At 44.0% G+C, this 15,218-nt stretch overlaps 1 protein-coding gene across 2 annotated transcripts; it reads right to left on the bottom strand.

The window, feature by feature from the left end:
* Nucleotides 1-700: 700 nt before the first annotated feature.
* On the bottom strand, nt 701-11,085 carry tarbp2 (TAR (HIV) RNA binding protein 2). Of its 2 annotated transcripts, none has more exons than XM_080001240.1 (7): nt 10,877-11,085; nt 9,460-9,774; nt 4,740-4,809; nt 4,455-4,572; nt 4,045-4,172; nt 3,560-3,755; nt 701-3,254 (listed from the first exon to the last, which is right to left on the bottom strand). In XM_080001240.1, exons 1-7 carry the CDS (start codon nt 10,927-10,929, stop codon nt 3,100-3,102), a joined length of 1,035 nt encoding a protein of 344 aa, XP_079857366.1. In that variant the 5' UTR covers nt 10,930-11,085; the 3' UTR covers nt 701-3,099. The 2 variants fall into 2 exon arrangements, with proteins under 2 accessions (XP_079857366.1, XP_079857365.1); XM_080001239.1 differs by having other exon boundaries at nt 701-3,257.
* Nucleotides 11,086-15,218: the final 4,133 nt, after the last annotated feature.

The following is a 15,218-nucleotide window of genomic DNA, read 5'->3' on the forward strand; positions in this document are numbered from 1 at the left end:
CATCTCTCCTCTCCTCCTCTCCATGTTGTCGTCCGATGTTTGTTTTTCCATGTGCATGTTGTAAGTGTCTATATTAAATTGTCTCACCCGCGGTGATTCTCCCTCTCTCGGAGTAGTGATTAGTTGATTATAGACCCAAACATGGTAAAATAGTTCACCAAAGAGGGGGGGTCGGTGAGGGTTCCGTACAACAAAACAGGACAGTTATTGCAACAGTTCTTGACAATTAAAGAATGAATAAAGAGTTGCATTGCAGGTTGAGAACTTGAACTCCACTCGCAGACCAACTCTGTTCTAGATGCAATGGCACAAATACTCTGTTGTATGGCCAGCATGCTGACAGCACAGGTTGAAAAAACGGCCATTTCATGTGGGAATATCCTGAATACAACAATCTGATACCAAGAGCTTTATCAAACATGTGAGATAATAAAGAGACTTTTGAGAAAATGATTGGATGTTAATGTTCGAACAAAGTCTCCTAACAAAACGTTTGTTGGAATTTGCATTGTAAATATGTATCGTTTGTTTTCTTACAAACAGTGGCAGTTGTGAGCATATACTTTTAGGACATTCGTTACACTGAAACAGGGATAAGGAAACCTATCTGGTTCTGTATGGACATATGCATTATAAAGAGATTTTTCCACATTGCTGGCATTTGATACAGTGCACACTAAACCAGTGAAATAAAGGCAGTTTTATTTTAATAAAATGCAGATTAAAAACAGATGTTACAGCATTTTCAAATGATGATTTGATCAATGTCCATTTCCAACAAAAATGTACAAAAATGCCAACAACTAAAGAAACTGAAATAAGTATTTATATGATTGGTACTTTAAGCCAAATTGAAATATGGGTAATTTTCCCAGTAACGTGAGACAGAAAATGCCAAGTTAAGGGGATTTACATAATTAAAACAACTAACAAACAAGTCATTATTTATTCATGGGAGTGACTGCATTGAAAACTGAGCCGTTCGGGACATAAACATAGTACAGGTAGATCTAGAAGCGCTTAGTCACCCTACACTGTGCAAAAGGCAGTGATAATTAAGGTGCAAAGTCTGTTTTTTAAACATTGACTTGTTTCAGTTGTGATTTGACTGTGGAATACACCAGCAGTTGAGTTACACCACCCACAGCGAGGGGTTGTTGTAAGAAAAATAAATAGTTTGAGAATCTGGGGGGAAAAAAGATCAACTCATGAAATGCCGAATTTGCAATGTTTTCACAAACAAATACAAGATAGTTGATACAAGATAACACTGTTTTGACCACAATACTATTTAGAAAAGAAGTGCACATCAAATTGATTGATGGCCAAAATTTTCTTGATGACGTAAAAGATTAATTCCAAGAAACTATTACTTAGTAAAGATAAAAATAAAGCTTCTGCATTTTTTACCCCTTATTAAAATGTTGTATCCAATCAAGTGTTCATACGACAACCTCAAACACTTTACAATTGAGAAACTCGCCACTTACTCTGCACAATGGCGCAAATGTTTAAGCCTTGATTTAAAAAAATAATAATAATAGAAATCTCCCTTTCAATCTTGGGTTGAGAAAATGAGGCGCTGCAACTTCCTGTTCTATACAAGACTCAATACAATTCTGAAAAACCTGATTACGCAGTTTACAACCATTTTTGGGAGGATAAGATATAAGGACTTGGTGACTATATTATGAGCTTCCCATTTTTGAACGGGAGATTTAACATGTTCTGTTCAATGTTTTCTCCATTGGACTGCATTAAAGCACAGTGAGAAGCTCCAGCAGAGTGGTAAGTTTGTCAAGAGTAGAGCATTCCGCAAGGTTGTGCTCCATATAAAGTAAGAAACATCTTAATAAGGCCTGATGAACCGTTCCTTTCATGCTGCAAGTAGTGAACAATACTCTATGGAGCAGTATGTAGCTACACATTTTCTCTGGCATACGGTTCTCCAATTCAGATTATTTCAAGAAGGTTGTTTTCCATGAAAAAGTGTTCATATTTAAGAGACATAACTGAAGACTGCAGCTTCATTTGAAGAAATGGAGCTCAACACTTCTATGGCCCATCAGTCTTCGAGGCAATGCAATTCAAAAGCCATTACATTACAGTGTATGTTTGATTCAAATTTTCAGCGATCGATCGATGACTTTCCTCAAATGTCAAAACCGTCCAATGAGGTAAGAGACACAGAGAAGATCAATTACTTTTGAGAAGCTCGGTTGATGTCGTCTAATAAATAGTCCACGTGTCACATTTTTCATTTTCATCTAAATCTTAACTTTAAAATGGGGCTTAATTGAAAACTGACCTTCATGGTGTAATTGTCAGAATACCAAATTTTGCAATACGCCTAGGGTTTAAAACTTCACAGGAAATCCACAGGAGGTCATGGTCATCATTCCCCAAAAAGACTGATATGGATTCTGATAAATTAAAAAATAAGGGATTTATTTAAAATGTCTTCCGTCATCATTCTTTGAAAAGTCTCTTTTGAGAAGTGTTTCAGCAGCACAGCTGGTTGGCGAAATCCACCGATAAAAGCGGACAACAATGGACGCACCAAAACCCAAGGACTACACAGTAAGACAAGAATGTATAGCCCCCATTTGACCCCGTGCACCCTTTCAAGTGTTGGGAAGCCGTTCTGGCATCGATAATTGTTTGCGCTTACATATGCAATTCAAAAAAAGACATGTATCTTTTTTTTGTCGTGCCACAGAAAGTCTGTACTGGTTTACTCATGTCAGAATAAAAAAAACCTTCACTAAAAGGAATGTAATGCCATGAATTTAAAATTAAAACTTAGTTTCATTTCGGGGCATAAAGGTCAAAGGGGTTGCAATTTCTAGCAACTATGTGTCCTTTGGCAACAATTTGGGAAACAATTGGATAAAGTGAATGGGCTCCAGAGGGCAATTTAGTCATGGGAAGAAGTCTCAATTTCCCCATCAAAGGTGATGGAGAGTAATTCAAATCAATCACAACAGCATGGGGTCATTTCACTGATGACCTTGTGAAGTGCCTTCATCCTGCAGAGCGGGGAATCTATCGTGGCATTATTGCCGCCAAGTTTCAGTCTTGGGAGAGGAACAGGAGAGATCACTTTCCTCCGGCCATGATTTTGAGGTACTGAAGTGCATTGTGGGCTGCGTTGGCGCGCGCCGTGTCCGTGCTCGGGGCAAAGCCGTGGCACACGGTGGTCGGCTGGGTGGAGAGCTCCACGAGACACTGGCACAGGCCACTGAGACTGCGCTCTTCTGGAAGAACAAGCATACAAAGACAGCCACACCCTTTTAACGGAAAAGTCCGCTGTGAATTTAAGTTGTGTTGAATACCATGAGCAGCCTAACTAAATAACTCAATGTTTGAAATTCAACTACAAAGATTAATATACTGTATGTGTGTGTGTGTGTATATATATATATATATATATATATATATATATATATATATATATTTTTTTTTTTTTTTTTTTTATGGCTTCAACAGGCTACTGTAATGCTGCTTGTTGGCCGTCCTACTTGGGTTTTTTGATGAAACACATGATAAAAACACCCACCTAAATCCAAATAGCTGACGTCAAATCGCTGCTCTTCGGACAGGTCACTGAGCAGGGAGCAGAAGTTGGAGTCGGAGGGCATGCCCAGAGGGTGGCTGCGGAGCTGGAGGATCTTCTCCCCTGCGGAGTTACGCAGCGAGTCCCAGGTGCAGCCGAAGCCTTTACACTTCCCCGATTCGGCCCTGCTGCCCATATGCTACATGCATGGAGAACAGCAGAACGTTTGAGGATGACTATTGGTGCTTTTGCAGGACATTTACACACGAGTAATATTTGAGAAACAATCATGAGAAATGTGGATATTATATCCCAGCAGGTAGAGGCGTTAATTAGAACAAGTTCAAGTTCAAGTGCATTACTTTACTGTAAAGCAGTCTTTAAGACAACATTTAACTGAACCAGGACAACCAACCCAGACAATATCTGGTCTCATATCAGACTGTCCATATACTGTCCAGGCCTCACAGAGAGTCTGGGTTTCTCACCATGGTGAATGTGTCCTCTTCTATGTCAGCCTCGTTGCTGGTCCTCAGGTCTACCGGTACGTCATGGATACGAGATAACATTTTGGCTGCTGCATTTCTCTTGGCTAGCTTTTTGGATGTTCCACTTCCTAGGAAGAGGAGAAAAGGAACCACTGTCTCTGGGTAATGATCTCAACAGGTTAAAACATATCTGAAACACATAGGGCAGGCAGAGAAGAGCAATGACACATTCTCATCACCTCATCTTGTTAGCCTCCCATCTTCCCTTACATTAGTAACATGTGTAGATTTGTAAACGGCATTTTCAAGTTCAAGTTCAAGAGATTATTTTTCACATACATATACATTATGTAGGGTTTTCAGTATCCATAAAACTGTCGCATTTCCAATTCTCTATAATGAAGGCTTACCAATTTCTACAAATCTCTCGACTCTACAAGTCATGGTGAACTCTTTACGATGTGCTGGACCAGACTCTTGGGTAACAGTGTATTCAGGCAGGCGCCAGCCCTTCTGCACCACCAGTTCCTGGGATTCGAATACATGCACACATTAATGGGCACGAACCATCATACAGGTGAAACCACAAAGTGACCAAAGAGAAGCACAGTCACATAGAAACGGACATTAAGGTATGCATGTACCCACACAAACACAGGATTTATTTATTCTATTTCATGAAATGGTTAGATTACCTGCAGAGCTCCTACTGGGTTGCATTCAGATTGTTGCAAAGTGCTGGAAGTCTTCATATCTGTCTGCAAGCTGCATAAAAATCAGTACACACAAATAAAAATGTTTAGTGAAGGAAATATGTTGACTGAAATATTACTAGGTAGCAGTGAAATAGGTAGTTTGCCAACAATGCTTTCTAGCCAAATGACAGCATCACCAGCTGGCTAACATTATAAAAAAGCCAAAATAATTAGCAGCTGTGTTGAAAGAGTATTGGTGAATTGAAATTATTCAACCTGAGAGTCCTATCATCTAGGTGCTAGAAATCTTTGATTGGTTAATGCCCATAGGAAATAAATAAATAAATAAATACAATATATATATATACAGAGTTTGTCCTTTTATTTGGCAAATTTATTGATCTGCCTCCACGAGAATTAACCTCGGGAAATAATTAACTGGTCTTTAATACCTAGTGTGTCGTCGCCCACAATGATGCGCTTCAGGGTCACTTCCTGGTGAAACCGGATGCACTGTTTATTTCATTGAAATGTCCTCGCTTTTGGCAAACCACGTGGCTTTTTATGTCACAATGAGTCGTGTCACACTCAGCTTATCAGAAGCTCGGTTATTATCGACCACAGTCCACCAATCAGAGGACAGATTCTTGAACTGGCGATTCGTCTATTTCTCCTGGGTATGCCTTTATTCCATCTATGGCGCGCTCACGTAAGCAGTGTTTCAAGGCTTACTAAATACCTAGTTAGTACCATTAACCAGAGGAGGATGCAGTAGATTGCCAAAATGTATAAAGGTGTATTTATTGAGCTGTTACAGTATTAAAGTGTTTTCTCATTATTTAGCGGCATGCCGCTCACACGGCGATGACGCTTCCGCTTGGTGTCAACTTCCACATTGATTAACATTGTATCTGAAGCCGGGCCGCTTATCGCAAGGCTGACCTGTCGCTTCTGGTGTGGCCCAGTGGTAAGACCAGCGTAGGCTTTGCCAGTTTTTCTTCTTCAAATAATTGTCGAAAGCCCTGGTTATACCTTTACGCGGGTGTGGATATACCTTTGTGCGGGCGGGGCGCAGCGTTGTGCCCCGCCCGTGCAGGGCGCAGCGTTGTGCCCCGCCCGTGCAGGGCGCAGCGTTGTGCCCCGCCCGTGCAGGGCATTTATAACGGGCTCATTCTCTGTTGCGGTATTCTCAGAAACCACAGGTGGCAGTAGAGAGAAAGTACCGTGTGAAGCAGGTAGTAAAAAAAAAAAAAGAGCACAAACAGCAAACCTGGCTGCACGCAGTTTGTTTGTGCCAAGGAGGAATGGCTGCTCATGGTGGTTAATACTCTGATAAAAGTGCAAACGAGGAGCTGGTCTTTCCACCCGTTCATGCAAAGTCAGGAGAAGGAGGTTGAAGTTATGTTCTGCTCAGCCTTATATTACAGAGGACTACTTACTGAACTCTATTTTGTTTGTTAATTTAGTGTTTTGTGACAATTCCGGGAGCTCGTACACCAGAGGAGAGATGATGAAGAACATCAGGGCTACAACCCCTGTGGATTTATTTCTAACTTTAATCGTCACATCCGTGGAATTACTGAACATTCTGGTCAAAGGTGCGCACACCTTTGTGTGCGCAGTGAACGCCGTAGGAGAGAGAGACGTGCTGGTAAAATAAAAGGTGGAGGTTTGTGTTTTTACACTAACAGTAGCTGGTGTAATGACGTGACAGTGATCCTACAGCACTGTTCTCGATCTGGAATATTTTTTCCATTAACTGCAAACGCTTCTACTGCCCCTGTAAGTTTGTTTCATTCACACTGATCAGTGTTTACATACCACCGCAGGCCAACGTGCAGGAGCCAGTGCATGCCCGTTGACCAGATACAGTATGTGGAACGGACAAACCTGGACTCCTTAGTTTATTGTCCTTGGCGACTTTGACAAAGGAAACCTCAGTCATGAACTCCCCAAATATAGACAGTTTATTAAATGCCCCACCAGAGAGGAGAATACTTTGGGCCACTGCTACACCACAGTAAGCAGTGCCGCACTGGGACACTCTGAGCACGTCTTGGTCCACCCGACTCCTGCATACAGGCAGAAATTAAAGCTATGTAAACCTGTGGTGAGAACATCAAAGAAGTGGACCAGTGAAGCTGTGGGGGATCTTCAGGCGTGCTTGGACTGCACCGACTGGAATGTTTTCAGGACTGCTACCAACAGTCTGGATGAGTACACAGAGGCTGTGACATCATGCATCAGCTTCTGTGAGGAGAGCTGTGTACCATCACGCACCAGGGTGAGTTACAACAACAACAAGCCCTGGTTCACAGCTAAACTCAGACAACTAAGGTCAGAGAAGGAAGAGGCGTTTGAGTGGGGACAGAGACATGTTTAAAGTGGCTGAGTACAGGTTTAGCAAGAAGGTGCGAGATGCTAAACGACTATACTCAGAGACTCCAACACCGGTTCTCAGCCAATGACTCTGCCTCTGTCTGGAAAGGGTTCAGACAAATCACTTACCGCAAACCAAAACACCATCATCCCAGTCCCAAAAAAGCCAAGGACCACAGGACTTAATAATTACAGACCCGTCGCCCTGACCTCAGTGGTAATGAAGTCTTTTGAACGCCTTGTGCTGTCTCACCTCAAATCTATCAGACCTCTCCTGGACCCCGTGCAGTTCGCCTATAGAGCCAACAGGTCTGTAGACGAAGCAATAAACTTAGCTCTCCACTTCATCCTCCAGCACCTGGACTCCTCAGGAACAAAGGCTAGGACCCTGTTTGTAGATTTCAGCTCTGCCTTCAACACAATCATCCCGGTTCTTCTGTAGGACAAGCGCTCCCAGCTGAGCGTGCCTGACTCCACCTGCAGGTGGATCAGAGACTTCCTGTCTGACAGGAGGCAGCACGTGAAGCTGGGAAAACACGTCTCTGACTCCCAGACCATCAGCACCGGTTCCCCTCAAGTCTCCGTTCTTTCTCCTCTGCCCTGTATAAAAACAGCTCCACCTCCAGCCACCAGTCTGTCAAGCTCCTGCAATCTGCGGACGATACCACCCTCATTGGGCTCATCTCTGGTGGGGATGAGTCAGTCTACAGGTGGGAGCTTGACCATCTGGTGACCTGGTGCAGCCAGAACCCGGAGCTCAACGCAGTAAAGACAGTGGAGATAGTTGTGGACTGATCGCAGCCCCACTCACCCCCATCACCCTGTGGGACTCCCCAGTCGACTCTGTGGAGTCCTGCTGCTTCTTGGGAACCATCATCTCCAAGGACCTCAAGTGAGAGCTGAACATCAGCTCCATCATCAAGAAAGCCCAGCAGAGGACGTACTTCCTGTGGCACCTGAAGAAGTTCAACCTGCCAGAGATGATGATGGTGCACTTCTACACCTCCCATCATTGAATCCATTCTCTCCTCCTATCACCATCTGGTACGCTGCTGCAAACACCAAGGACAAGGGCAGACTGCAGCGTGTCATTCGCTGCACTGAGAAGGTGATTCACTGCAATCTGCCATCTCTCCAGGACCTGTACGCCTCCAGGACCCTGCAGGTAAGATTGTGGCTGACCCCTCCCACCCCGGACACAAACTAACTGTTTGGAACACTTCCCTCTGGCAGGCGGCTGCGGTCCAACAAGGCCAAAACCTCCCGCCACAAGAAAAGTTTCTTCCCGTCTGCAACTGGCCTCATCAACAAGGGCCGGGACCCCCACTGAAACAGACCCTCATCCCATCCAACCATAGACACTACACGGACCTGTACGCCTTCAATTGAATTGATATGTCAATGCGTTATCTGTACACATTACACATACTGTTTTACTTTATACTCTGAACATTTACACATTCCTGCACAAACTGTACAGTCCTTTATTAAATAAAAAAAAAAAGGCTGATTTTACATATTATTATATATTTTACATATTTTTTTTCCTGTTCTACTTTACATTTATGTTTCATGTATGCACTGAACACCAAGACAAATTCCTTGTACATGTTAACTTACTTGGCAATAAAGACGATTCTGATTCTAAAGAAACTGCACAAAAATACCAATAAGAACGTTACCTCTTATTTGCCAACTGAACTTTACAACAGCCCTGTTAATTAACAATAAAATCACCACACATGAATGGGCTTTGCGTATACTATTTAGTCTCAACTTCAAAAAGTTATTGGTAGCCTTTGAATTTCACATCTGACTTGTGCTATGGTTCCATTTTGGCCAACATATCAGAAATAAAACAGTAAAACGCTGATCTGCCATTGCATTTCCAGGGAGCGCCCCTCGCAGCAAGTCACAAAATCTCAGAGGTGCGCGACCTCCCGCGGCAGGTCCCCACGCAGGTCCCCACGCAGGTCCCCTTGCGCTTTTGTACCACCCCCTGGTGACGTCATACACTCCCTTGTGCTTGGGGCAAGTATAAACCTAACTTAAGGCCAAGTGGAGATGGTGATGGAGATTGGAGCCTTTCAACACCTGCGTTGGAAATTATTTTTGTAGACAAAGGAGACGAGGAGAAGGACGTTCATCAGAGCCCGATCAGTGAGAATGGTTTGCAAAACATGCAATTATATCGACAATCGCCAGTTGTTCGGCTGACAGTGGCCGGTCGGAAAATTTGGACCCAACCCTAATTGTGACAGCTCTTATATAAAGCTGTATTAGAAAGCTTGTGTCTTCTCTCTCCCTGAACTACTGATGAAAGATGATGCAGTAAGCTTACCTGTCTTCGTCAACAGCTACATCCACCCCAATAAACCCCTCTACTCCGACACAAATTCCAGTGGGATCCCCGAAACCTCCTTTGAGCATTTTAAGGGCAGCCTCAGCTGCTTTGTGCTTGGCCGCCTTCTTGCTGGGCCCCTGACCGGTGCAGCTGATCTCTCCGGCGGAGACGCGGAACGTGAAGTTGGGCTGGTGGGCCTGTCCCTCCGCCTTCAGCAGGTCGTACACAGGGGTTTTGCCTATCCGCGTTCCATACTCCTGCAGCAAACTGATGGGCGTCTTTCCAGGATTCACAGCCAGCATTTGCTCAATACTAAATAAGGAAGAAAAAAAAAAAAGTATATTAGTTGTGGTAAAGTGGTTCTCATACATGGAATGCATCCAATTTACAAAAATGGTTAATGTTAAAGTTTGCCAACAGTATCACAATATGAATGACAAACACGTATGCTCAAGGCTTAAATCATTATGGAATGTGTCCTTATATCAAAATATAAAATCATGATGTTGAACGAGTACTTTTAGTTTTCTGATAGCCTACTAACATAGACTTGAATGCTTTATATAATCAGGTAGTGTTGAGTACATTTAGTATCACACCAGATTATATGAATGTTTAAGTTTGACAACCCAAACTATTAGGGTAAACAAATCTTAACTATCAACACCTTCAGCTTAATGCATATAGGGTAATTCAGCGATGATGGAACGTGTCAAATCATCAAATGTGAAGTACTGATGAATATTTCTAGTTTTGATAGACGAAGATGTTCAATAGAATCCGGTGGTCCCGTTAAGAAGCTTTAATATCAGGTCCTGAATAGTTCTAGTTAAGTAACAGTATTGAAGAGGTGCTTTTCAACCACTGCTCATCATAGCTCATCAAAACACATGTATACATGATACAGAGTATGACGAAATGTTTGTGACACATGGTGAGTTACTCATATTCGCTGATCAGAAGACAAGGAATAGTTTAGTTAATAGTACAGTTGGGTCACTGTACACAGACAAACGCTACAAAGGTGAACTTGACTCACTCTAGTCGTGGATACCGTCCTTGTTTTTGTTGTTGTGCATCTTACACAGATTGCAATCTCAATCTCAATATCAATTTCATCCTCGTGTGTCAAGTACTGACATCTACATAGGCAGCATGCTCACTGTTAGCTCAAAGCACGGCTGCGGGTGGAACCAACTAGCCTAACCATAACCATAAAGCTTATAAAAAAATATATATATTATTTGTTAAAATAATATATATATATATATATATATGAAGTACTTTGTTCAGATATGATTAAATATTAAAAAAAAAAAAAAACCTGTTAAGCCATGTGTTAAAAGCCCGGGAGATGCTCGTCTGAGCAACACTGTGATTGCTAACAGTTAGCTTCATGCTAGCGGCCGCGTACCTGGAGCACCCAGAGAGCGTCGTGCAGCTGTCCGGCGCCGACTCGTCGTTCATCCCCTGTTCCACGCGGATGGAGCCGGTCGCTTTCGGATGGCAAATCCAGATCGCCCCCCACCAAGACGGACACTAGCGTTCATTAGAAGAAGCCGGACCCTCCGCGACGCGCCACCCGAGACGAGACGAGACGAGATGCTGCTACTGCTGCTACTGCTGCTCGGTACGTGCTGACGCGCTGCCAAGCTCTGAGAGCTGGCCGCTGATTGGGCCGCCGGGTCGCGCGGCGGCTCGTTTTGTTGCACGGAGTCTACCGGCTCTACACACACACACACACACACACACACACACACACACACACACACACACACACACACACACACACACACACACACACACACACACACACACACACACACACACACACACACACACACACACACACGCGCACTGTTCTGTCAGCTTCTGCCCCTTAAACAACTCCCGTCGATCAGGTTTCATCTTGTTGTAATGGATCCGTTCCTCCCCTAGAGGGCGCCGCTGATCCAGCGCTCTGCACTTCCTCGCCAGAGGCGCCTGGCATCGGTGTTGCCAGGTCCGCGGTGTTCCCGCGGAATTTGGCAACTTTTGAAGCGTTGCCGCGGGTTGAATCCGTTGTCCGCTGGTGGATAAATAAATAAAATGCATAAAAAAAACGGGGTCTGCGGATGATGGAACGAAACCGTGCGTAATGGGGGGACACGTACACCGTGACTGTCTTACAACCCCCCCCCCCCCCACCCCCAGGGGCTGGTTCTCATTGGCCCATCACGCTGGTTCTTTCACACAGACCTGGCAACCCTGGCCGTCGCCCTGCAGTTGCGTGCGCGGACGCGCACTGCAAAGCTGCTGGAGCCCCGCGTGAGAAAGAGCCGAGGAAATAAAGCAGTGGTAATATGCTCTTGTGGCGTAATAATAAAATTGCAAAGCGGTATTAATTCACCAGCTCGGGCCAGGATACACGGCTCTAGTTTCACACTGAAAGTGAGAACTGTTTGTAGGCCACAATAATAAGCCCTGTTGTACCGGTTGTGACGTTTTTAGGGGGTAACGGGGTTTGGAACCCCAGGATCAAATGTGCAGTGCATGTGCTGGGTGCATATGTGTGTTTGCCCAACACGTTTTTTAAATCGATATCAAGCCCATTGCAAATATTTTTGCAAGTAAATCATGTCTGTATAACAGGATATGTCTGAATAACACGATAATGTAAGAATTTAGGAAATGTGTCGGGAAAGGTTTCCTTCCTTTATCCTGCCATGGATCATATTTAATATTTTCAAGGCAGTCGTTCATAATATTGTTCATAATATGTCAGAAAACGCTAAATATTCATGTCAGAAAATTGTCGGGGCCTCCGGTTTGGCTAACGTGACAGTAGGAGGATTTTTACTTGAGTTGAGGATTTCAGTCATTTTCTGCACGTTTGCATTTTCTTGACGTGATTGATCCGTTAATCCTCCCATCGTTCATTTACAAATCTCTTAACCCAACGGTGAAGTAGAATTTGAGCCCTCCTGGCTACACATCCACGAACTGGTGAATGTGTTTCGATGTCGACGACCGCTTTTTGACGAGAGAAAAAGAGGGAAATGGCCTTGAAAACAGTTTCCCCCGACCGAGTTGAACTTGCGAACCTACAATCACTGTTCTGTGATTTATCTGTGACCAGTACACACTCATCCTACTCATTATTTAGATCCAGCACTAATTTGTCATGGTGGCCGGGCCTTTATTTGTTGGTTCGGCACCGCAATTTATTGACCCTTAATGTGATACTCAAAATTGTTTTCATGGGGTTAGTGATACATTTCTGGCGAAGATCTGAAATGACTACGCAGCCAGACTGCGTCCAGTGTGTGAGGGTGAAGTATAAATAATGTTGTCATCGCTCACCCGCACGCACGCATGAATGCATACGCACGGATATGTGTACACGCATACATATGTACACATTAGTATATGCATGCATCTGTGCTCTTATGTGCATATACACACGCACACACACACACACACACCCTCCCCTCTTCCTTCCTTTTCCCTGTCCTGGCCCTGTGCATTAGTATGTGTGGTTCCTTGGTTGCCAAAATCATCAGTAGATATCTTCTTATATGAACGCTCTTTCTCCCTCCCTCTGCCGCCGCCCCCCCCTCTCCCACCCCTCCCCGACGTGATGTGTTTCCTTTTTTGTGTGTGTTTTGATCCCTCTCTTGCGGCCAGGCCGCGCTGTGGTGAGGCGCGGGTTCGAGTGGCGCTCCTGTGTTATTTTTGGCAGCAGCAGCGGTTGGTGGCTGTTGAGGAGAGAGGAGACAGGAGGGGGATAGCGTGGAGTCCAAAACCGAGGCTGTTTAAAGGATTTCTGTCTGAAAGAATTGCTCCATAACGACCGGAGTCATTATCGATATACTACGTGTGCATTCACGCACATTCATAGATACACACGTATAGAAACACGTGCGACATCAGGCTTGCATGGGGGGAGATTCTAAGTGAACACCTGGAATCAATTCCATGCACACACCTGATTTGTATAATTTCAGTGGAAAATTACTAATTCAATTCTCAATTAGCCGTACCGTATTTTTAGTGCAAAGAAACTATAACCCTTTTTTCCAAAGCTAAACCTTTAAAGATGTTCCCCTTTCCTATGAATATGAATCCCTCCGTCTAGCGGTGGCCGAGTCGAGATTCGGTGATATGCGCATGTGAAAAAACAAAAGGAGAGGCTTTCTCTCTTTACACTGTGTGTCACACAGCAGTGGTATTTGGTGTTTGATAACCACTTTGTTAATTTCCCCTTCTCCTCTGTGGCAATGAGATGGACATGCTGCCTGCAGTGTGAGGCCACTCGGGCTCCTCCCATTACGCTTTTGAAAACACAGATTTTCTCCGCCTCGATTCTTGGCCGCAAATCAAGAGAATATTATTATTCTACTTTATTTATTTATATTTGGCTGGTGTGTGTGTGTGTGTGTGTCTGTGTGTGTATATATAAGTGTGTATGCATGTGTGTTAAACCACAAAGATATTTCAATTTCTTCAGAATATTAAATAAACATGCAGCAGCAGCACCAGCAGCTTCAGTGCAGCGCTGCTTGCCAGTGGCTTTGGGGTTGGATGGGTGGCGGTGCTGATGGTGAGGGGGAGACGGGGGGAGTGGGGGTTTGTGGCCGTGGCTCAGGGGGGGTGAGGCAGCTCATGGTCAGGGCCCCCGCCGGACACACTGGCGCCTCGCGCTGGAGGACTTCTGAACCACCAAACTCCTCCACCAAAACGCTGCCAACTCCGGCTCCCTGTCCCCGCTTCAAACCCAAATCACTCAGTTCTCTTAACTTCGTTTTGACTCTGTCTCACTCCGTCGGCCGATCCTCGCTCCCGCTTTGCGCCCCCCCCCTTTTTTTCCCCTTACCATTCTATTTTTCTTGTTCACTACAAATTCAAAGCCTTGTTCCATTTGTTGTTTTGTTGGAAATTCTGATTGATGGCCGCACAAGCCACTCTTGATTGTTTTTTCTCCGACTTGTTTGTTTTTAGGGTTCTCTGCCATCGCTTTTCTCATCCTTTCGCCACTACGTCTTTCTTAAATCCCCCCTGCTTCATATGTCCCAAGGAAGTTTTTAGTGGCTACCGTTGAAAAAAGAAAAACAAGGACGGTTTCGGCTGCATGTTTGTCAGATTTCCATCAGAATACTAGGCTTTTTTTTTTTTTTTAAAGGGGAAGAACAGCTTATTAGTGCTGTATATATTTGTTAAGGTATTAGGTTGTAATGGACACCGATCTTCTAAGTGTTTTTCCGACCATCTTCAAGAACTATTTGTTCTGTGCCATCGCAGTGTATAGTAGTTCTCCTGTCAATGAATAAGACTTTCCAATGGGGATGAAATTGAATAAACCGCACTAGCCCTTACGAACTCATATTATGGACTGCCTCACGAGATCTTCCTGACTCCGTCTGCGTTGACTCCTGTTGCATCATTGAGATAGTTACATTTTTTAGGTGTGCACTAATGGACTTCAGAATCTTTTCTCTTAGATAATTATTTCTATCAATTTCTGAGGATTAGGCACAAAGGTTTCTGCTGACACTCCACTCTGTATAATTTAATTTGAGTTATCAAAGGTACTCATGTAGACTGAATATGTATTTTTGAGTATCACGTGCAATTTTGTCAACTTTTTTTTTTTTTCTGCTGGAAGCAATTTGTCATCCGGAGGCCATTAAATGGGAAGGATTATCTTTTTTTAAAGGGGCACAGAGTCACCCACAACTCCCACGGTAGCTATAAACAAAATACCCTCATTTAGAGTG

Source organism: Zeus faber (assembly GCF_960531495.2).
Source record: "Zeus faber genome assembly, chromosome: 5".
Lineage (NCBI taxonomy): Eukaryota > Metazoa > Chordata > Actinopteri > Zeiformes > Zeidae > Zeus > Zeus faber.